The sequence below is a fragment of the Stomoxys calcitrans genome, chromosome 1, assembly GCF_963082655.1.
Source record: "Stomoxys calcitrans chromosome 1, idStoCalc2.1, whole genome shotgun sequence".
Classification (NCBI taxonomy): domain Eukaryota; kingdom Metazoa; phylum Arthropoda; class Insecta; order Diptera; family Muscidae; genus Stomoxys; species Stomoxys calcitrans.
This window is the reverse complement of record NC_081552.1, coordinates 42348053-42372610: the sequence shown is the minus strand read 5'-3', so window position 1 is coordinate 42372610 and position 24558 is coordinate 42348053. Positions and strand designations below refer to the sequence as shown.

Here is a 24558-nt window from a genome sequence, read left to right as displayed (position 1 = left end):
ACCGGCCGAACGGTCTATATTGCAGTTATATCTAAATATCGTCCGATGTTAACCATATTTCAGTCGGATGTCGGGAGGCTTACAACAACTCACTATTTCAAATTTCATCGAAATCGGATAATAAATGCAGCTTTTATGGGCTTTAGAACCTTAACAAGCAGATCGGTCTATATGATAGCTATATCTAAATAAAGTCCGATCTGCACCATAGGTCAGATGGCGGGAGGCTAAAAACAACTTACCGTTACATATTTCAGCGAAATCGGGCTATAAATCAAGTTTTTATGGGCTTCAGACCCTTAATCCGCAGATCAGTCTATATGACAGCTATATCTAGATATAGTGCGATCTGAACTATATTTAGATCAGATGTCAGGAGGCTTAAAGCAACTCCCTGTTAATTTTCAGCGAAATCGGGTTATAAATAAAGCTTTTATGCGCTTTGAACCCTTAATCGGCAGATCGGTCTATATACAGCTATATCCAAACATGGTCCGATTTGTCCCATTGAAGAACCTGCGTGCAACAAACAGACGTATCTGTGCCAAATTTCAGTTCAATATCTCAATTTGTGAAAGCTGTAGAGTGAGTACAACAGACGGACAGACATCGTTAAATTACCTTAGAATTTTATGACGATCCGATATATATATACTTGGTAGGATCGGAAATGGATATTTCGATGAGTTGCAAAGGGAATGACTAAATGAATATACCCCCTATCCTATGGTGGTGGGTATAAAAAAATTTAATATAACCCTTACTAACCTTGATTACATTGATTAAGCTCTGATAATTTTACGTCATTCGTTTATGTTACACATGAAAGCTAAATGATAGTGACATAGATTATGAACCTTATCATCATCATGCTTTGAGTACTTGTTTGATTTTCCTCTAAAACAAATAGTCATCACTAGACGGATCTTGCACTCATTTTTATACCTTCCACCATAGGATGGGGGTATACTAATTTCGTCATTCCGTTTGTAACACATCGAAATAATGATCTGAGATCCAACAAAGTGTTTATATTCTTAATTGTCTTGACATTCTTAGTCGATTTAGTCATGTCCGTCCCGCTGTCTGTCGCAAGCACGCTAACTTTCGAAGGAGTAATGCAGGTCGGTTGGGATTGTAAATCGTCGAAATTGGTGCATGTTTTGTTATAGCTGCTATATAAACCGATATCGGATCTTGCCTTCTTGCGCCTATAGAGGGCGCAATTCTTATCTGATTTAGCTGAAATTTTTGAATTCCTGAATTCCAACTCTGCCAAGTATGGTCTAAATCGGTTCACAATCTGATATAGTTCCCATATAAACCGATCTCGGATCTTGACTTCTTGAGCCCCTAGAGGCCGCAATTATTATCCGATTTGTCTGTCATTTTGCACGATGTGTTTTGGTTCGACCATCGGCAACTGTGCAAAGTATGGCTCAAATCGGTTCGTAACCTCATATAGCTCCCATATAAACCGATTTTGGATCTTGACTTCATGAGCCGGTGGAAGGTTTTGCATTAAGTGTTTCGGTTTGACCATCAACAACTGTGCCAAGTATGGTCCAAATCGGTTCATAACCTGATATAGCTCTCATATAAACTGATTTCGGATCTTGACTCCTTGAGCCGACAGAGCGCGCAATTATTATCGGATTTGTCTAAAATTTTGCATGAATTGTTTTGGTTTGACCTTCAAGTATGGCCCAATACGGTTCACAACCTGATCTCGATTCCATATAAATAGATCTTCCGATTATACTTCTTGAATCTTTACACACAAAAAAATAAAACCTTTGGGAAAGTTTTTACGACAAACAAAATATTTTTATCAAAAAGTTTTGCTATTATTGTAACCATGTAACGTTGCGCTTCAACATATCAAACGATAACCTTAAACGTAATATTATTGAACGTACCTAACTTTATCTATCGTTAACCCTTTCGCAGTTTCGTCAACGGTAAAACGACCTTCCTTTTGTTGTAAAACCAAAAACTCTTTAATTGCAAAAGTGCTTCGCTAACCGTAAACATTTATTCGTGTACTGGACCAATAATTATTCTCTTGTGTCTCTCCTACTAGAGAAAAAGGGGGAGTATTAAAGCGTATAGACCAGTGGTTGGCAAGAATACTCACTCTATTGCTCATTACTTTGTACTTACACAAGAAAATAATCCCAAGCAGATCCATAGGCTTGCAAATAATTGCAATTGTGTGCTCGTCGCCGGTGTAGACACATTCTCACACACATAATTTTTTTCTTTTTATACCCACCACCATAGGATGGGGGTATACCCATCTAGTCATTCCGTTTGTAACACCTCGAAATATTAGTCTAAGACCCCATAATATATATATATATATATATATATATATATATATATATATATATATATATATATATATATATATATATATATATATATATATATATATATATATATATACATATATATATATATATATATATATATATATATAAATATATATATATATATATTTGATCATCTCAACGTTCTGAGTCGAACTAGCCATGTCTGTTCGTCCGTCTGTCGAAATCACGATAGGGGTCGAACGCGTAAAGCTAGCCACTTGAAATTTTGCACAGATACTTAGTATTGATGAAGGTCGTTTGGGATTGCAAATGGGCCATATCGGTTCTGATTTAGATATAGCTCCCATATAAACCGATCACCCGATTTGACTGCTTGAGCCCCTGAAAGCTGCAATTTTTGTCCGATTTGGCTGAAATTTTACATGTAGTGTCCTGTTATGACTTCCAACAACACTGCTAAGTACGGTCCGAATCGGTCTATAACCTGATATAGCCCTTATATATACCGACCTCCTGATTTGATTTCTTGACCCCCCTGGAAGCAGCAATTTTAGTCCGATTTGGCTGAAATTTTGCACGTAGCTTTCCGTTATGACTTTCAACAAATTTGTCAAGTACGGTATAAATCGGTCTATAACCTGATATAGATCACATATAAACCGATCTCCCTATTTGACTTTTTGAGCCTCTGGATGCATTATTGGTCCGATTTGCCTGAAATTTTACATGTGGCGTTCTGTTACGTTTTCCAATAACTGTGCCAAATACTGTTCAAATTTGTCTATAACCTGATATTGCTCCCATGTCAACCGGTCTTTGGATCATCCTTGTTTGCTTCCTAGAAGCTTTAATTTTTGCTGGTTTGACAGAAGATTGGTATGTAGAATTATACCAATAAATATATATAAAATTCAGTTTGTGTGTTTGTTTGTCGGTTTGTTTGTTTGTTCCGTATAGACTGAAAAACGGCTGAACCGATTACCTTGAAATTTTCACAGATTATGCAGGTTGATCTGGAAGGAAACATAGGCTATATAATTTTTCGTTTTCGGAAGGGGGACGGACCCTCCCCAAAAACGCAACCCAAAATCCAAAGTAGACCGATCGGGACAATATATGTATTAAACGAAGTCTAAGTACCCATCGGGCCGCCCCAACCCCAAAACTCCCCCAAACAGACATATGGGACGTTCATTTCAATATGGAGCTCAAATGAAAGGTATTCGGAAGTAGATTTCGAATCTGGCATACAAAGTTAGATCGAAGTATAAGGGGTTACGCCACCCCTCAACCCATTATGACAATATGATACTTGGCTGAAACGATTTTCTTAAAATGTTCATAGATTGTGTACGTTTGTCTGGAAGGAAACATAGGCTATATAATTTTTAGATATCAAAAACGCCACCCATATCTAAAAGTGGTCCAATGGGCACAATAAGGGTATCAAATGAAAGGTATTGGAGACCAGAAAACGAATATGGTATTATGGAAGTGTCCCCACCCTAAAAAGATATTAGAGATTCGGTACAAAAATGCTGGAATTTCCAATGGGAAGAATCATTAGAGGAACACAGAAATGGCTGGCAGGTACAAAAAACACAACAAGAATTTTTAAGGCACATACAGTGTTTGGTAACATTTACGCGATAAATTTGCGAATACAACAACAACTATTTTTTTCCACCACCGAAAGTTGGGAGTATATTAATTTTGTTATTCCGTTTGCAACACATCGAAATATCCATTTCCGACCCTAAAGTATATAAATTCTTGATCGTCGTAAAATCCTAAGGCGATCTAGCCATGTCCGACAGTCTGTCTGTTGAAATCACGCTATAGTCTTTAAAACTAGAGATATTGAGCTGAAACTCTGCACATACTCTTTTTTTATCCATAGGCAGTTTTAAGGTCTAAGTCCCATAAAAGCCACAATTATTATCCAACTTTGCTGAAATTTGGAATAGTGAGCTGTGCTAGGCTACTCGACATCCTCGTTTAATTTGGCCCTGATCGGTTCAGATGTGGATAGAGCTGCCATATAGATCGATCCGCCGATTTAAGGTCTTGGGCCCATAATAAGCGCATTTATTGTTCGATTTTGCTGAAATTTGGGGCAGTGAGTTGTGTTGGGCCTAAAAATGTGCACTTATTGTCCGATTTCGCCGAAATTTGGGACAGTGAAATGTGTTAGACCCTTCGGCATCCCTCTTCAATTTGGCCCAGATCGTTTCAGATTTGGATATAGCTGCCGTATAGCCTGATCTCTCGATTTAAAGTCCTGTCCCCATAAATGACACATTTGACACAGTGACTTATGTTAGGTTTTTGGACATCCGTGTCGTATATGGTTCAGATCGGTCTATATTTGGATATAGCTACTAAAAAGACTAATATTTTGTTCTACGAAATTTAACAATGACCTGTACTTATTAGACCACGCAATGTCCATGCCGAATTTGGTCCATACGATCCATATTTCGATATAGCTGCTTTAGGGGCATAAATTATGCATTTTCAATGGATTATGATGGAAGGTGGTTTACATATATACCCGAGGTGGTGCGTATCCAAAGTTCGGCTCGGCCTTTTTACTTGTTTATTTTATTTATAGCATAACGAATACAACAGATTATAATACGAAACCATAATGGTGTCGCACGAAAATTGAAGGCTTTTAATATAATTGTATATCATAACATCGAAATAAATCCAAATATAAAGACATCAGCTTATAGTTCGTTTGAATTTGAATTATGTTGCAACATCAAATTGAACCCTTCTCTATGCACAATCCATTTTAAACGTTTGACGTTAAATTAATTTATAAATTAAATGAAAAATTATGTCAAACGAATAATTTTTTTTGAGTTAGAGGGAGCATTTCTTTCTTTCATAAAGTATATATATTCTTGATCGTCGCGGCATTTTATGTCGATCTAGCCATGTCCGTCCGTCTGTCCGTCCGTCCGTCCGTCTGTCGAAAGCACGCTAACTTCCGAAGGAGTAAAGCTAGCCGCTTGAAATTTTGCACAAATACTTCTTATTAGTGTAGGTCGGTTGGTATTGCAAATGGGCCATATCGCTCCATGTTTTGATATAGCTGCCATATAAACCGATCTTGGGTCTTGTCTTCTTGAGCCTCTAGAGTGCGCAATTCTTATCCGATTGGAATGAAATTTTGCACAACGTGTTTTGTTATGATATTCAACAACTGTGCCAAGTATGGTTCAAATCGGTCCATAACCTGATATAGCTGCCATATAAACCGATCTTGGGTCTTGACTTCTTGAGCCTCTAGAGGGCGCAATTCTTATCCGATTGGAATTAAATTTTGCACGACGTGTTTTGTTATGATACCCAACAACTGTGCCACGTATGGTTCAAATCGGTCTATAACCTGATATAGCTGCCATATAAACCGATCTTGGGTCTTGACTTCTTGAGCCTCTAGAGGGCACAATTCTTATCCGATTGGAATGGAATTTTGCACGACGTGTTTTGTTATGATACCCAACAACTGTGCCACGTATGGTTCAAATCGGTCTATAACCTGATATAGCTGCCATATAAACCGATCTTGGGTCTTGACTTCTTGAGCCTCTAGAGGGCACAATTCTTATCCGATTTGAATGAGTTTTTGCACGAAGTATTCCGTTATGACATCCAACAACTGTGCCAAGTATGGTTCAAATCGGTCCATAACCTGATATAGCTGTCATATAAACAGATCTGGGGATTTGACTTCTTGAGCTTCTAGAGGGCCCAATTCCTATCCGATTTGGCTGAAATTTTGCATGACGTATTTTATTCTTACTTTCAACAACTATGTCAAATAACGTTCAAATCGGTCCATAACCTGATAAAGCTGTCATATAAACCGATCTGGGATCTTGACTTCTTGATCCCTAGAGGTCGCAATTATTATCCGATATGCCTGAAATTTTGTACGACGGGTCCTCTCATGACCATCAACAAACGTGTTTATTATGGTCTGAATCGGTCTATTGCACGATACAGCTCCCATATAAATCGATCTCTCTATTCTACTTCTTGAGCCCCCAAAGGGCGTAATTCTTATTCGAATTGGCTGCCATTTTACACAGGTCTCCAACATATAATTTAATTGTGGTCCGAACCGGACCATATCTTGATATCGCTCTAATAGCTGAGCAAATCTTTTCTTATATCCTTTTTTGCCTAAGAAGAGATGCCGGGAAAAGAACTCGACAAATGCGAACCATGGTGGAGGGTATATAAGATTCGGCCCGGCCGAACTTAGCACGCTTTTACTTGTTATTTATATTTTGATTTTCCTTATGCTATTAATTGTTACTTTCGTAACACTCAACCCATAATTGATAAAATCTCACTGCTTCATCATTAATCGTTACATGTTTCGTTCTCTACACTGAATTTTCCTTTTTGTTATTATTTATGTTGACCGTTGGCCCACATTCGTTTACTTTACACTTTTCTAGAGCACGTAAGAATGTGTATAAGCAAAGCGCATGTATTTCCTGCAAATGAATTTTCCTTATCAATGACTAGCGTTGACCGAAGTGCGTCTAGTAGGAAGACGACTTTTGCAAAATGACACATAGTATTTAAATTGAGACTAATTTGATTAGATTTTGTTTATACCCTACACCATCACTGTGGTACAGGGTTTTATAACTATGTACATTTGTTTGCAACGCTAAGAAGGAGTAGAACTAAGCCCATTGATAAGTATTGCGATCGGCTTAGAATCACTTCCTGGTTAGATTTAGCTATGTGCGTACGTATTGTTGTAATCAAGGTACAGGCCGTATTTGTTGTCTGATTGTCACAAAATTTCACTTGTTTGGACCAAGGACGAAAAAAATGGTACAAATTTAGATATAGCTAACCTATATATCTTTTATCCGATTTGATTTTTTAAGGCTGTAGTAGCTTCAATTTTGATCCGATATTTACAAAATTTTGCGCGAGGTTTTTCATCTGCCATCCCAACGTGTGTGCAAAATTTCATCATAATATCAGATTTAGATATATTGGGTTGCCCAAAAAGTAATTGCGGATTTTTCATATAGTCGGCGTTGACAAATTTTTTCACAGTTTTTAACCTGATATAGCTCCTATATTAACCGATCTCGCTATTTGACATCTTTAGCCCCTGGAAGCCGCAACTTTTGGTCGATTTGGCCGAATTTTTTCACATAGTGTTCTGTTATGACTCTCAACAACTGTATCAGTTACGGTCCAAATCTGTCTATAATCTGATATAGATCCCATATAAACCGATCTCCCGATTTGACTTCTTGAGCGAACTTTTTTGTTCGATTTAGCTGAAATTGTGCTCATAGTGGTTCTATTATGACTTTCAACAACAGTATCAAGTACGGTCCAAATCGGTTTATAACCTGATATAGCTCCGATATAACCGATCTCCTGATATGACTTCTTTAGCCCCTGAAAGCCGCAATTTTTGACCGATTTGGCTGAATTTTTGCACATAGTGTTCTGTTATGACAACAACAACTGTCCAAATCGGTCTTTAACCTTGTATAGCTCCCATATAAACCGGTTTCTCGATTATCCTTATTCGCTTCCTAGAAGCTTTAATTTTTGCTGGTTTGACAGAAGTTTTGGTATGTAGAATAAAATTATGCCATTCAACTAAATTTATTTTTTATAAATTTTTAGCAGAATCCATGGTGGTTGGTTTCCAAGATTCGGCTCGGCCAAAATTAGCTCGCTTTTACTTGTTTATTCTTAAAGCGAATCTCATTTTATTTGAATTCATTTCATTTATTAAGATCCAACAAAGGCCATTTTAACAAAGACTGATTGGTCTCAGAAAAAAATGCATTTGTTGCTAGGCTCATTTTTTAATGCATTCATTGTCTGTCTGACCTTTGTGTGGCATAAGAGATGTTGCATTATGAAATCATGACAGTCATTGTATGAGTGACATTATTCTCTATTTTTTTTTTTTTTACTTAATTTATATAGAATTTTAAAGATAACACCTTAGTTTTTATTTATGAGAAATTTTGGTAGAAAGAAAGACATTTCTAATTGACCTACATCCCGTTTGCAACACATCGAAATATCCATTTCCGGCCCTATAACGTATATATTCTTGATCAGCGTAAAAATCTAAGACGATCTAGACATGTCCGTCCGTCTGTCCGTCTGTCTATTGAAATCACGGTACAGTCTTCAAAAATAGAGATATTGAGCTGAAATTTTGCACAGAGTCTTTTTTTGTCCCTAAGCAAGTTAGGTTCGATGATGAGCTATATCGGACTATATCTTGATATAGACTCCATATAGACCGATCCGCCGATTTAGGGTCTTTGGCCCATAAAAGTCACATTTATTATCCGATTTTGCTGAAATTTGAGACAGTGAGTTGTGTTAGGCCCTTCGACATTCTTCGCCAATTTGGCCCAGATCGGTTTAGATTTGGATATAGGCGCCATATAGACCGATCCGCCGATTTAGGGTCTTTGGCCCATAAAAGTCACATTTATTATCCGATTTTGCTGAAATTTGGGACAGTGAGATTTGGATATAGCTGCCATATGGACCGATCTTCCGATTTAGGGGTCTAAGGCCCATAAAAGCCACATTTATTATCCGATTTTACTAAAATTTAAGACAGTGAGTTATGTTAGGCTCCTCGACATCCTTCGTCAATTTGGCTCAGATCGGTTCAGATTTGGATGTATCTGCAATATAGACCGATCTCTCGATTTAAGGTTTTTGCCCATAAATGGTCCATTTATTGTCGCCGAAATTTGGCTCTTTGACATCCTTCGTCAATTTGGCTCAGATCGGTCCAGATTTAGATATAGCTGTCATATAGACCGATCCTCCGATTTAGGGTCTTAAGCCCAGAAAAAGGCGCATTTATTGTCCGATGTCACCGAAATTTGGGACATTGAGTTAGGTTAAACCCCATGACATAGTTATGCATTATGGCACAGATCGGTCAAGATTTGGATATAGCTGTCATATAGACCGATCCTCCGATTTAGGGTCTTAGTCTTAGCGCATTTATTATCCGATGTCGCCGCAATTTGGGACAATGAGTTGTGTTGGGCCCTTCGACATCCTTCTTCAATTTCACTCAAATCGATCAAGATTTGGATATAGCTGCCATATAGACCGATACCTCGATTTAAAGTCTTGGTCCCAAAAAAGACGCATTTATATTCCGATTTAACTGAAATTTGACACATTGACTTTTATTAGACTTTTCGACATCCATGTTGTATATGGTTCAGATCGGTTTATTTTTAGATATAGCTACTAAAAAGACCAATATTTTGTTAACAATTTTAAACAATGACTTGTACTTATTAGTATTTGGTCCAAATCGGATCATATTTCCATATAACTGCTATGGGACATAAGGTATGCAATTTTCACCGGATTTTGATGAAAGGTGGTTTACATATATACCCGAGGTGGTGGGTATCCAATGTTAGGCCCGACCGAACTTAACGCCTTTTTACTTGTTAATTATCAAGTCGTTACATTGTCTTTAGAAAGAGAAATAAAAATAATTTTGAGATATTTTTAATACCTCTTATCTTTTAAGTCAAGATGCTCATCATGCTGGTTTGATTTTGCTGCTAAATAAAAATTACACTTTAGTTGTATCCCTTTGTTATTGAAATGTGTTCAAACACATCAAATAGATATGAAAAAAAAACAAAATCAATAGGTTTTTGGAAAAAAAAAAACAAGTAAAAGCGTGCCAAGTTCGGTCGGGCCGAAGCTTATATACCCTCCACCATGGATGGCATTTGTCGAATTCTTTCCCGGTATCTCTTTTTAGACAAACAAAGGAAAAAGGAAACGAATTGCTATGCTAATTCAATTGAATGTTGGAGACCACAGAGGAAGACTTAGTGTAAAATTTCAGCCAAATCGAATAAGAATTGAGCCCTTTAGAGGCTCAAGTAGTAAATTGGGGAGATCGGTCAATAGGGGAGCTGTATCAGGCTATAGCCCGATTCATACCATATGTTGGAGGTCATGGAAGAAGCCGTAGTACAAAATTTCAGCCAAATCGGATAAGAATTGCGCCCTCTAGTGGCACAAGAAGTCAAGGTCGCAGTTCGGTTTATATGGCAGCTATATGAGGTTATAGACCGGTTTGAACCACACTTAGCACAGTTATTGCAAATCATAACAAAACATCTCATGCAAAATTTCAGCCAAATCGGATAAGAATTGCTCCCTCTAGTGGCTCAAAAAGTCAATATCCAAGATAGGTTTATATGGCAGCTATATCAAAACATGGACCGATATGGCCCATTTACAATCCCAATCGACCTACACAAATTAGAAGTATTTTTGCAATATTTCAAGCGGCTAGCTTTACTCCTTCGAAAGTTAGCATGCTTTCGACAGATAGGCGCACGGACATGGCTAGATCGAGTTAAAATGTCATGACGATCAAGAATATATATATACTTTATGGGACCCAGACGAATATTTCGAGGAGTTACAAACAGAATGACGAAATTTGTATACCCGCATCCAATGGTGGAGTGTGTAGAAACAGGTTTTACTGTTGCCTTTTATAATTATAAATATAGACAATAAGTATACAAGTTGACAAGTGTTTATTTATAGATTTAACAAGGGTTTGTTCTTCGCTTATTTAACTGCATTGATAAACAATACCAAGCAGTATTGGTGACTTCAAGTGGACTAGATAGTTCTATCAAAGATAAGAAGCGTTGTCCCAATAAATCATCAACAAAGTGCGTGATAAGTGTTTTAAATAAATGAAAGGAAACTTCCATAGAGTGGAGAAAGTTGTCAGCTAAATCGGTTCAAGAAAAATAATCGGGAGATCGCTTTATATGGGAGCTATATCAGATTTTGGACCGATTCGGAACATACTTGTCATGTTTATTAAATGTTATAGGAAAAGTCACAGTGCAAATTTTCACAAAATCGGATCAGAATTAAACTCAAGAAGTAAAATCTAGAGATCGGTTTATATAGGAGTTACATCTAGTTATGGACCGATTCAGACCATACTTGAAACGCATGGGAAAAATCACTGTGCAAATTTTCATCAAAATCGGATAAGAATTAAGCCCTCTAGAGGCTCAAGGATTATAATCATGAGATCGGTTTGTATGGGAGCTATATCAGGTTTTGGACCGATTCGGAACATACTTCTCACGTATATAAGAGGTCATAGTAGAAGTCACTGTCCAAAATTTCAGCCAAATCAAATAAGAACTATGCCCCCTAGAGGCTTAAGAAGTAAAATCGGGAGATCGGTTTATAAGGGAGCCATATGAGGTTTTGAACCGATTCGGCACTATACTTGGCACGCACATTAGAAATCACAGCAAAATTCACTTTGCGAAGTTCAGGCAAATCGGATAAGAATTATGCTCTCTAGAGGCTCATTGGTTTGTATGGGAGTTATATCAGGTTTTGGACCAATTCGGAACATACTTAGCTCGTATATTAGGAGTCATAGGAAAAGTCACTGTGCAAAATTTAGGATAAGAGTTATGCCCTCTAAAGGCTCAAGAAGTAAAATCGGGAGATTTTACTTATGGGAGCTATATCAGGTTTTGAACCAATTCGGATCATACTTGACACGATGTTGAAGGTCATAGGAAAAGTTGTTGTGCAAAATTACATCCAAATCGGGTAAGAATTGCGCTTTCTAGAGGCTCGAGAAGTATTATCGGGAGATCGGATTATATGGGAACTATACCTAAATATAGACTGATATGGCCCATTTACAATCCCAACCGACCTATACTAATATGAAGTAGTTGTGTAAAATTTCAAGCACCAGCTTTACTAATTCGAAAGTAAGTGTAATTTCCACAGACGTACGGACATGGCTAAATCGACTTAAAATGTCACGGCGATGAAGAATATATATACTTTATGGGGTCTTAGACCAATATTTCGATGGGTTACAAACGTAATGACAAAGTTTGTATACCCTCATCCTATTGTGGATGGCATAAAAATAAAGTATCCATTCTTTAGTCTAAACGCAACACACAAACAAACAATCAAACCAACACAAATCAATTTTATATATAAGATTGTATCAAAATTATGTGTTGATAGAAAATAATCTAAAAATTTGGCTTTTGTAAAATATTTCATTAAAGTTTCTATAGAAAATTTCATAAAATTTTGATTTGTAGACCATTTTTGTTAATTTTTTTATGGAATATTGTGTGAAGTTTATGTAAAACATTTTCTTAAAATGTTGTGTAAAAGAAATTAGTTTTGAAGGAAAATATAGCTGTAAACAATATATTATTTATATTGTCAAAATATGGTTTTAATAAAAAATTTTTTCAAAATTTTGTTTTCTTAGAAAATTTAATAAACAATGTTTGCATGTTTTAAGAAGATTTTGTCAACATTTTTTTTTTAGGGAAAACTAGCTGGACAGGGCTCGCTCCGCTGCGCCTTCTTTAACTCTCTAATATCTAGTTAGGATGGGGACACTTCACCCTGAATGTGGATATCGTGCTACTGTAGCCTATGTCCGCCTATGACGCTGAACGTCTGTGTTCGAATGCAAAATTTCATGTAAAAAATTCTCCCCAAAGAGATGTCGCACAGCGGCACATCGTACGGACTCGGCTAAAAAAAGGCCCCGTATGAGCCCCATAATGGCATGATCAGTAAATAAGTTGTGTTTGAAGGGAGGGTAGACCCTGGGGGTCTTTGTCCCGAAAATTAATATTAATTTCCCGAAAATCAATAAATTTCCACCCCAAAAAGCTTTTATATAATAGGGAGGAATTTTAGGGTGGGACGGCTCCCCAAGCACATGGCTCTATATTGTCGTGATTGGTCTATATATCCATTTGGCGGGTTTTGGGCTGTCCCCGCGGCACCTGTCCCCAATAAATAGAAACCATGTTTTTTTTGGTGATTGTGAGAGTGCAACAAATTTCGAATTAATCGCAGCATTACCAATCTCCGAGATCTGGTATTTTTGAAATTAGGATAATGAGAACTGCTTTTTAGGGGAGACATTTCCACTCAAATATGGACATCAAATTCATGTCCACTCCCAAATCCCTTTACTTTAAACCCCATTTTTAGTAAGTATGAACCGTTTAGAGGGTGTTTTGGGGCTGGGAAGGCCACCGGCACCTGAAAATAGATATAAAATTCGTTCTTTACTTCCAAATACCATTGATTTGAGCTCCATATTGCTTTAGTGGGTTTAAGGGGTGATTAAGGGCGTACCCCCAAAATTGGATATCAAATTCGTTTTCTACTCTCAAATATCTTTCATGTGAGTCCCATATTGCCATAATGGGTCAATTAATCTATTAGACGTGTATTTACGACGAAAAGAGCCACCTTGACTTGAACACAAATTTTAATGTCATATTTTTAATCTACTCCCAAATATCTTTCATTTGAATCCTATATAGCCATGGTCGGCTGATATGCCCATTTGGGGGTCGTTGGGGGTGTGGCGACCTCCCAATACTTGGATCTAATTGTTTATGCCATATTTGTAATCTACTGCCGGATACTTTTCATTTGAGTCCCATATTGATAGGAACGTAGAATATTTCTGTTTAGAGTAGTTTTTGGGTTGAGGCGGCTCGCTGGGTACTCAAAACTTATATTCATTTTCTAGTCTCCAATACCACTCATTTGATACCCATATTGTACCCATCAGTCCCCTTTTGGTTTTAGGTGGCGTTTTTGGTTTAGGGGGGAGGGTCAGCCACCATCCGATATCTAAAAATTATATAACCTATGTTTCCTTTTTTTGATTCTAAGGAACATGATGGGTCATAAGCCCATTTGGGGAGTTTTTAGGCGGTGGGGTGACCCCCTACACTTCGATCCGATTTTGTATGCCAGATTTGTAATCTACTCCCGAATACCTCTCATTTAAGACCCATATTGATTTGGACGACCAATTTTTCTGTTTTTAGACATCTTGGGGTTAGGGCGACTCCCTGGGTACATGGACCCAATTTTCAATACCTTATTCGTATTCTATTCTGAGGCCAATGTCAATAAGGGGTTTAAATGGATGGGGGTTTAGTCATTTTGTTATTCCGTTTGCAACACATCGAAATATTTATTTCAGACGCTATAAAGTATATATATTCTTGATCGTCGTAAAAATCTAAGACGATCTTGCAATGTCCGTCCGTCTGTCTGTTGAAATCACGCTACAGTCTTTAAAAATAGAGATATTGAGCTGAAACTTTGCACAGATTCTTTTTTTGTCCATAAGCAGGTTAAGTTCGAAGATGGACTATATCGGACTATATCTTGATATAGACTCCATATAGACCGATCCACCGATTTAGGGTCTTAGGTTTATAAAAGCCACATCCGCCTTTGCTGAAATTTGGGACAGTGAATTGTGTTAGGCCAACCGACATCATTCTTCAATTTGGGCCCATAAAAGGCTCATTTATTGTCTGATTTCGCCGAAATTTTGGACAGTGAGTTGTGTTAGGCCTCTTAATGTTCCTCTTTAATTTGGCTCAGATCGATCCAGATTTGGATATAGCTGCCATATAGGCCGATCTCTCGATTTAAGGTTTTGGGCCCATAAAAGGTGCATTTATTATCCGAATTCGCCGAAATTTGGGAAAGTGATTTACGTTAGGCTCTTCGAAACCTTTCTGCAATTTGGTCCAGATCGGTCAAGATTTGAATATAGCTGCCATATAGGCCGATCTCTCGATTTAAGGTTTTGGGCCCATAAAAGGCGCATTTATTGTCCGATGTCGCCGAAATTTGGCTCATCATCTCCGTCCGTCCGTCTGTCGAAATTACGTTAGCGGTCGAACGCGTAAAGCAAGACGCTTGAAATTTTGCTGCACAGATACTTAATATTGATGTAGGTTGTTGGGTATTGCAAATGGGCCATATCGATTCAGATTAAAATATAGCTCCCATATAAACCGATCTCCCGATTTGACTTCTTGAGCCGCTGGAAGCCACAATTTTTGTCCGATTTGGCTGAAATTTTGCACATGGAGTTCTATTTTGACTTCCAACAACTGTGCCAAGTACGGTTTAAATCTGCGTATAACCTCATATAGCTCCCATACAAGCCGATCTGCCGATTTGACTTCTTAAGCCGCAATTTTTGTCCGATTTGACTGAAATTTTGCATGTGGTGTTCTGTTATGACTTCCAACAGCTGTGCCAAGTAGGGTCCGAATCGGTTTACAAACCTGATATAGCTCCTATATAAATCGATCTCCCGATTTGACTTCTTTAGCTCTTACAAGCTGTAATTTTTGTTCAACTAAATTTATTGTGTATACATTTTTAGCGGGTTCCCAAAATTCGGCCCGGCCAAACTTAGCACGCTTTTATTTGTTATGGCTGGTATTATGAACGTTATTAACCGTTGAAAAAATATTTTTTTTAAGAGTACTTTTTAAAACGTTATGAAAAAAACAATTTTATTAAAATATTGCCATAAGTAATAAGGGAATGCTCTACTGAATGAAATCAGCAAGTTTTTTTTTTTTTTTGCTTTAAAATCCAAATATCGCGAAAATGTGAATAAAGTATCAGACTTTATAGATCATTTTTTCTTTTCGAGATTTTTCGAACAACTTCCAGCTAGGGATCATATTCTATGCTTTCTATTCAAAGAAAAGCATAGCAAAGAACTTATAAAAGTTGAGCAAGTGTGTGCTATTATTCAAATATTTTTTTTTCAATATTTTTTCCTAGAAATGTCAATCAATATTTTCATAATTTTTGTTTTTTTTTTATTTTATTTTTCTGCTCCAGATTCCACAACTTTCGACAGCATATACATTTTCTATATTCAAAATCTAAATTCAATCAGATCTATTTTTACCCACATCTCTCAAAAACTTATGAATAATTTTTAAATAGCACTTTGAAATGCATCTTTCTACTTACCACATCGGTTCCCGACAATGGCGTCAGTACACGTATTTCCCAAAAATGCATCATGTCTGCAGCCAATGGCTGTTCACCTCTTACAATGGCTGTGCCATGTGAATAGATGGGATGGAATGTGCAGTCATAAGAATCTTTATTTTCATCGAGTAGTATATCCGATTCTGGGCACTTATGCCAATGCCATTTTATGGAATGATTGCCAATATCCTCTTCGCCACAACGGCATTTGACCAAATCCGAAATGGGACCTCTATAGCCAGCATATAGGCTTGATTTGGGAAATTCACAATCACAATAGGCAGGACAAATGCCATAGGAATATTCGGAATATTTGCTGTCAAGGCGGGGACTTCTTCTTAAGATTAATTGGTCATCGTTTTGTTGGATTTCTGGCATGATGTTGGTGGGGGTGGTGCTGGTAGGAGTAGGGGTGTGACAAGTTCTTATGGCTTTTCCTAAATTGATGATGGGCAGTAGGCGTGTTATGGGCCACGAATTGAAGAATCTGCTTTCCTTTATAAGCCGTTTTGAAAACAGTATCTTAAATGCTATTTGATTAGAAAATAAACTTAGTATTTGACCCGTTTTGAATGTTTTTTTTTTTTTTGTTCTACTTTTTATTATAATTTAATAAACAACGAAATGAAACGAGAGCTTAATATGGAAATTAGTTCACAGTGGGTTTTTGTTTATAAATATAAATTTTGTTTAATTCTTGTTGTTGTTTTTTTTTGTGTTATTTATTTTCCAAAACACTGATAGGCGTTTTCTTGTGACAAATCTAGAATAACGACACGAACCGTTTGAAATGCTTTTGCATGCGCTTCGCTAGCCGTTCACCACTTGAGTGAATGAATGAAAACCCGAAATGCTAATCATTTAACACTGACGCAAGTGATCTCATATGACTAGGGTTGCCAATAAAGCCTGGTTTTCGAATGCAAAAATGCAAATTTACCCATGAACATTCCATTAAGAAACTGGGGCAAACTTCTCACACATCAATGAGTGCTGTCCGATTCAAGTTTTCAAGTTTAAACTGAATGATAAAAGACCTCCTTTTTGTAACCGAGTCCGAACGGTGTGCCGCAGAGCGACACTTCTTTGGGGAGATGTTTTTACATGGCAAAGTACCTCACAGAAGACACCAGCAGTAGGAGAGGATAACCACCGCTAAACATTTTTTCTGATGTTCTCGCCAGGATTCAAACCCAGCCGTTCTGCGTCAAAGGCGGACATGCTAACCTCTGCACTACGGTGGCCTCATTTCATGTTTTCAAAAAAAAAAAAAATACAATATGTTAATTTAGCAGTAAATATTGACAAAATTCTGTTTTCATAGAAAATTTGGTCAAATATTTACTGCTGATGAAAATTTTGGCAAAAAAATTTTTGTTACATATTTTTCTACAGAAAACTTAATTTTGTTTTGTTCTCTCTTTTGTCAAAATATTGTTTATTAAAAAAAAATTCGAAAATTTTGCTTTTCAAAAATTGATAAAAAATTTAATTTTATGATACAAAAACTTATCTGACTTGACTTCAAAATTTCTATTGTAAATATTTGAAAAACTTAATTATTTTAATAAATAATTAAGTTTTTCAAATATTTAGAATAGAAATTTTGAAGTCAAGTCAGATTAGTTTTTGTATCATAATTAATGTATAAGGATTTTTATAAAAGAAAAATGGTAAAGTTTAATTTTTGATAATTTAATTTTCTTTAAAAATTATTTTTTTTTTTAAATCAATTATTTTTTATACCCTCCACCATGGAACGAAGGTATACTAATTTCGTCATTCCCTTTGTAACTACTCGAAATATTCGCCTAAGACCCCATAAAGTTTATATATTCTTGATCGCCATGACATTTTGAGTCAATCTAGCCATGTCTGTTCGTCTGTCTGTCTGTCGAAAGCACCCTAACTTTCGGAGGAGTAAAGCTAACCACTTGAAATTTTGCACAAATACTTCTAATTAGTGCAGGCCGGTTGGGTTTGTGAATGGGCCATATCGGTCCATGTTTTGATATAGCTGTCATATAACCGATTATGGATTTTGACTTCTTGAGCCACCAGAGGGCCCAATTCTTATCTGATTGGGCTAAAATTTAGCATGAGGTATTTTGTTGTGAATTCCAACAACTTTTCTAAGAGTAGTTCAAATCGGTTCATAGCCTAATATTGCTGTCATATAAACCGATCTTAGATCGTGAATTCTTGAGCCTCTAGACGGCGCAACTCTCATCCGATTTGGCTGAAATTTTGCATGACGTGGTTTCTTACGACTTTCATTAATTGTGCCAAGTATTGTTTTATCGGTCCATAACCTGATATAGCTGCCATATGAACCGATTTCGGATCTTGACTTCTTGAGCCACAAGAAGGTGCAATTCTTATCCAATTTGGCTGAAAATTTGCATGACATGTTTACTTTTGACTTCCAATAACTGTGCAAAACATAGTTCAAATCGTTCCATAACCTAATATATTGGGTTGCCCAAAAGTAATTGCGGTTTTTTCATATAGTCGGCGTTGACAAATTTTTTCACAGCTTGTCACTCTGTAATTGCATTCTTTCTTCTGTCAGTTATCAGCTGTTACTTTTAGCTTGCTTTAGAAAAAAGTGTAAAAAAAGTATATTTGATTAAAGTTCATTCTAAGTTTTATTAAAAATACATTTACTTTCTTTTAAAAAATCCGCAATTACTTTTTGGGCAACCCAATAGCTGTAATAAAAATCGATCTGGGATCTTGACTTCTTGAGCCTCTAGAGGGCGCAATTATTATCTAATGTGGCTGAAATGTACAACGGCTTCTCCCAAGAACTTTTACACACCTGTCTACTACGGTCTAAATCGGTCTATCGACAGATACAGCTCCCATATAAACCGATCTCCTGATTTTACTTCTTGAGCCCCTTAAGGGCGCAATTCTTATTCGAATTGGCGGTCTCCAACCATAATCCGAATCGAACCGTTACTTGATATAGCTCCAATTGCATAGCATTTTTTTTTTCTTTTATCCTCTGTTTGCCCAAAAAGAAATTCCGGTAAAAGAACTCGAAATATGCGATCCATGGTTAAGAGTATATAAGATTCGGCCCGGCCGAACATGACACTTTTTCAATTGTTTTCTTTTTAAGATAAAATTCTAAAAATGTTTTAAATTTTTTTTTAATTTTTGCAGAAAAATTTGTCCCTAGTTTATAACATTTAAAAGTTTTATTTTTTTATTTAAGAAATGTTAACAACAATTTCTATAAAAACTAAATTTTGACAAAATCTTATATATATAAAAATCAATTTGTGTTTGTGTGTTCCTTATAGACTCTTGAAATTTTCACAGATGGTGCATAATGATCCCGTGGTGAAAATAGGGTACTACATTTTTTGATATCTGAAGGAGGAGCGGACCCTCCCCTTACCCTAATTTTCAGAAACGCCAGATCTTGGTAACGGGTGGTGCGATTTAAGCGACATTTCATGTGCTCTCTTATAGTAACCTAAAAATAAAAATTTGGCATCCAAATTTCGGATGGGGTACCTAGGGGGAAGGCCCCACCCCCCAAAACCTACCAAATGTATATATATAGACCAATCATGACAATATGGGACTCAAATGAAAGTTATTTAAGATAACAAAACGTATCTGATATCCAATTGTCGGACTGCGTGTTTGGGGACCACCCCAACCCCCAAAACACCCCTAAATCGGACATATTTACCGACCTTGACAATATGGGACTCAAATGAGACGTATTTGCGAGTAGAATACGAATTTGGTATCCAAATGTGGAACCAAGTTTATGGGGGTGTACCCCTTCCTCAAAACACCCCCCAAACAGAACTTTCTTACTGATCATGGCAATATGGGGCTCAAATAAAAGGTATTTAAGTGTTAAATACGAACCTGATATCCAAATGTGGAGCCAAATGTATGAGGGGCCGCCCCTTTCCAAAAACAACCCCCAAAGAGGACAAATTTACTACAATAGCAATATGGGGCTCAAATGAGACGTCTTTGGGTGTAAAGCACGAATCTGATATTAAATTCGGGAAAAAGTGTGTATGAGGCCACCCCACCCCCATAACACCACCCATATAGGTCGTATTTGCTGACCATTCCAATAAGGGGCTGTAATAAACAGTATTTTAGAGTAGAATACGAATCTGATATATATTTTCAGGGCCAAGTCACCAAAACACCCCCCAAAACGGTCATCTTTGCCGGCAATGAAAAAATGGAGCTCAAATGGGAGTAGACCATGAATTTGATATCAATATTTGGGACCAACGGTCTAGGTGACGCCCCACCATCATAACAACCCCCAAATAGGACAGTGAACAGCCAAGACAGTGGAGTTCGATATTCATAGTTTTTTAGGGCCCATACCCCAAAACGGACATATATGCTGGCTATTGCCATAAGGGGTTTAAATGAATGGTATTTGAGATTAGAAAACGAATTTGATATCCAATTTGATACCAATGGCAATATGGTGTTCAAATAAATGATATATGAATATATGAGAATAGAGCACGTTGGTGATATATTTTCAAGGCTTAGTGTTTGGGGGACCACCCCAATCCCCAAAACACCCTTTTATCGGGCATATTTACCTACCATGGCAATGTGGGGCTTAAATGAAAGGTATTGGTGAGTAGAGCAAGAATTCATACCTACTTTCGGGACCAATTTTCTATGGGAAAAGGGGGCCATGTGTTTGGGGGAAGCGTCATCCTGTAAACTTCCCTTAAACCAATGACAATATTGGGTTTAAATAAATGGTATTTGAGAGAAGAGCACGATGCTGATTTTTTTTCAGGGCCAGGTGTCTGGGGGACCAACTCAACACCGAAAACACCCCTTAATCAGACATCATGAGAATATCGGGCTGAAATAAAGTATTTTAAGAATGGGGTACATCTTACATCCAAACTTTAATTCGTAGACCAATAAACGTCAAAAATGTTTGTACATATTAAATTTTAACAAAATTTTCTATAAAAATACAATTTTTAAAACATTTTCTAAAAAAAAATATTTGTGAAAATATGTTTTTAACAAAATTTTTAAGAAAAATTTTGTAAAAATGTTGGCAAAAAACAAAATTGTTACACAATTTTGTAAAACTTTTATTTGTAAAGAAAACCAGTGACGAAAGGCAAAATTCTGGCGGAGCCGACTATATTATACCCTACAACACCTACTTTTAGTTCATAGAACCTATGTCGAAATCTAGCCATACTTTCATTTAAAATACCTATTAAAATATCGAATCGATATTCCATTTGCAAGATTTTTCTTAAGATATGACCTAAATTGTGGCTACTACAGCCTTAAAAGTCTATATTGAATGAAAGATATATATTTGTAAGTATATCTAAATCTGGACCGATTTTTATGAAATTTTGCGTACATGTTGGGACCAGTGTAGTCGTTATACTTATAGCCGATATAGAAATGTCCATCTGCCCGTCCGTTTCTTGAAATCACTCTATTACTCGTTCGTTTACTGCTTTGCTGCTCTCGGATTTTTTCTCTGTCATTCTCTCTTTATTCATGATGAAATAACTCAATATCAGGTTATAAACCGATTCGGACCGCACTTGTCACGATTGTTGGAAGTAATAACAGAACACCACAAGCAAAATTTCACCAAAATCGGACAAAAAATTACGGCTTGTAAGGGCTCAAGAAGTCAAATCGGGAGATCGGTTTATATGGGAGCTATATCAGGTTATAGACCGATCCGAACCGTACTTGGCGCAGTTGTTGGGAGTCATAAGAGAACCCCACATGCAAAATTGCAGCCAAATCGGTTTATATGGAAGCTATATCAGGTTATAGACCGATTCGGACCGCACTTGCCACAGTTGTTGAAAGTCAAACAGAACACCACAAGCAAAATTTCACCCAAATCAGACACAAATTGCGGCTTCCAGGGTCTCAAGAACTCAAATCGAGAGATCGCTTTATATGGGAGCTATATCCAAATCTGAACCGATATGGCCCAATTACAATCCCCGACCTACATTAATATTAAGTATTTGTACAAAATTTCAAGCAGATATCTTTACCGGTTCGACCGCTATCATGATTTCGACAGACGGACGGACGAACGGACATGGCTAGATCGACTCAGAATGTGGAGACGATCAAGAATATATATACTTTATGGGTTCTTAGATCAATATTTCGAATTGTTACAAACGGAATGACTAGATGAAGGAATAGTAGCAATACTAAGACAAAAGTCGGGCGGTGCCGACTATATAATACCCTAAACCAACCTTATACATACCAATTGGGAGCTATATCAAATTCTGAACCAATGATGATGCATCTCGGGGGAGGCTTTCAGATGGGTTAAAGTATCCGCATCAAATTTCGAACTTATATGTTTTAAAATGGGGTCATGTGTATGGAAGTTTGAAATCAGTCTGAACCGATTGTCAATTTTGGTTACAATCGATTGACAAATGACAACATTATTGCAAATTACTCAAAATCGGACGAACTGATATATGGGACCTATATCAAAATCTAAACCGATTTCAACAAAACTTCTTAGATATTGTGGTAGTAGTCTAGGAAAGCATTGTGCAAAATTTTCTGAAGTTTGTCAATAAATGAGCTACTGCTCCAGAAATGAAATTCGGGCAATATAATATATATGCGAGCTGTATCCAAATCTGAACCGATTTCTATGAAACTCACCAGTAATGTCGACAGTCATAAGAAAATCTCTCGTGTCAAAAAGAAGAAGAGAATCGGTTAACAAATGACCACATTATTGCATTATTGCTCAAAATCGGACGAACATATATATGAGAGCTATATCTAAATTTGAATAGTTGTGGTAGTTGTCGAGGAAGGCCTTATGCTAATCTAAATCTGAACCGATTTATATGAAATTCACCAGAAATATTGAGAATCATAAGGACATTTTTCTTCCCAATTTTCAAAAGAATCGGTTAAGAAATGACCACATTATTGCTATATAGGAGCTATATCCAAATCTGAAATGTTTTTCTAATTTCAATTGGCTTCGTCTATTGGCTAAAAAAAAAATACCTGTGCCAAATTTAAAGATGATTGGTTGAAAATTGCGACCTGTACTTTGTTGACAAATTAACATGGACAGACGGAAATACAGACGGACATTGCTAAATCGGATCAAAAAGTGATTCTGAGTCAAATTTAAAGATGATTGGTTGAAAATTGCGACCTGCACTTTGTCCACAAATTAACATGGACAGACGGAAAGACATACGGACATAGCTAAATCGGATCAGAAAGTGATTCTGAGTCGATCGGTATACTTATCAATGGGTCTAGCTCTCTTCCTTTTTAGGTGTTGCAAACAAATGCACTATGTTATAATACCCTGTACCACAGTAGTGGTGTTTGGTATGAAAACGTTATATGGATATATTAATCATCCTTTTGTTATTATAGCTCCACTGACATATCCATAGTTATATCTAAATAGGGGCTGGTCTAGATCATATTTTATTCAGGCCCCGATAACTCTTATGCAAATAACAGTTTCAGCGAAATCAGGCAACAAATCAGATTTTTTGGGACTATGTCCCTAAACTTAAAGATCGGTCGTAAATAAAGCTCTTAGGGGCTTCATACCATTAATCGGCAAATCAATCTATGTGGCAGCTATATCTAAATAAAGTCCGATCTGAATCGAATGTCGGAAGGCTTAAAAACCTCACCGTTTCAGCGAAATTGGTTAATAAATGCAGCTTTTATGGACTTCACACCCTTAACCAACAGATCGATCTATATGACTGCTAAATATAGTCCGATCTGAACCATATTTGGGTCAGATGACGGGAGACTTAAAATAACTCACCATTTCAAATTTCATTCAAAATTCAATAGGGCAATATGTAAAGCTTTTATGGCCTTATGACCCTCAATCGGCAGATTTCAGCGAAATCAGGTTATAAATAAAGCTTTTATGGATTTCAGATCCTAAATCGGCAGATCGGTCTATATGGAAGTTATATCCATATATGGTCCGATCTAAAGTATATTTCCGTCGTATATCTGGCTGTTTCAAATTTAAATGAAATCGGGTAATAAATAAAGCTTTCATAGGCTTCAGATCGGTCTATATGGCAGCGATATGCAAACATAGTCCGATCTGAACAATATTTGGATCGGATGTCGCGAGGATTACACCAACCCACGGTTTCGAATTTCAGAGAAATCGGGTAATAAATGCAGGTTTTACCATATATCAAATATGGACCGATTTGGC

General features: G+C 36.8%; 1 protein-coding gene across 3 annotated transcripts in view; it reads right to left on the bottom strand.

Annotated features, from left to right (window-relative positions):
- The window catches only part of LOC106095020 (SPRY domain-containing SOCS box protein 3), a 76870-nt gene that overhangs the window by 29103 nt on the left and 23209 nt on the right, over positions 1-24558 (bottom strand). For 2 of the 3 annotated variants that reach the window (XM_059360860.1, XM_059360859.1), the window contains exon 2: positions 16272-16822. In XM_059360860.1, coding sequence (XP_059216843.1) covers positions 16272-16670 — 399 coding nt within the window. In that variant the 5' untranslated portion in view covers positions 16671-16822. Of the gene's footprint in view, positions 1-16271; positions 16823-17074; positions 17097-24558 lie in introns of those variants that run through there. The other variant, XM_059360861.1, reaches the window with a different exon arrangement.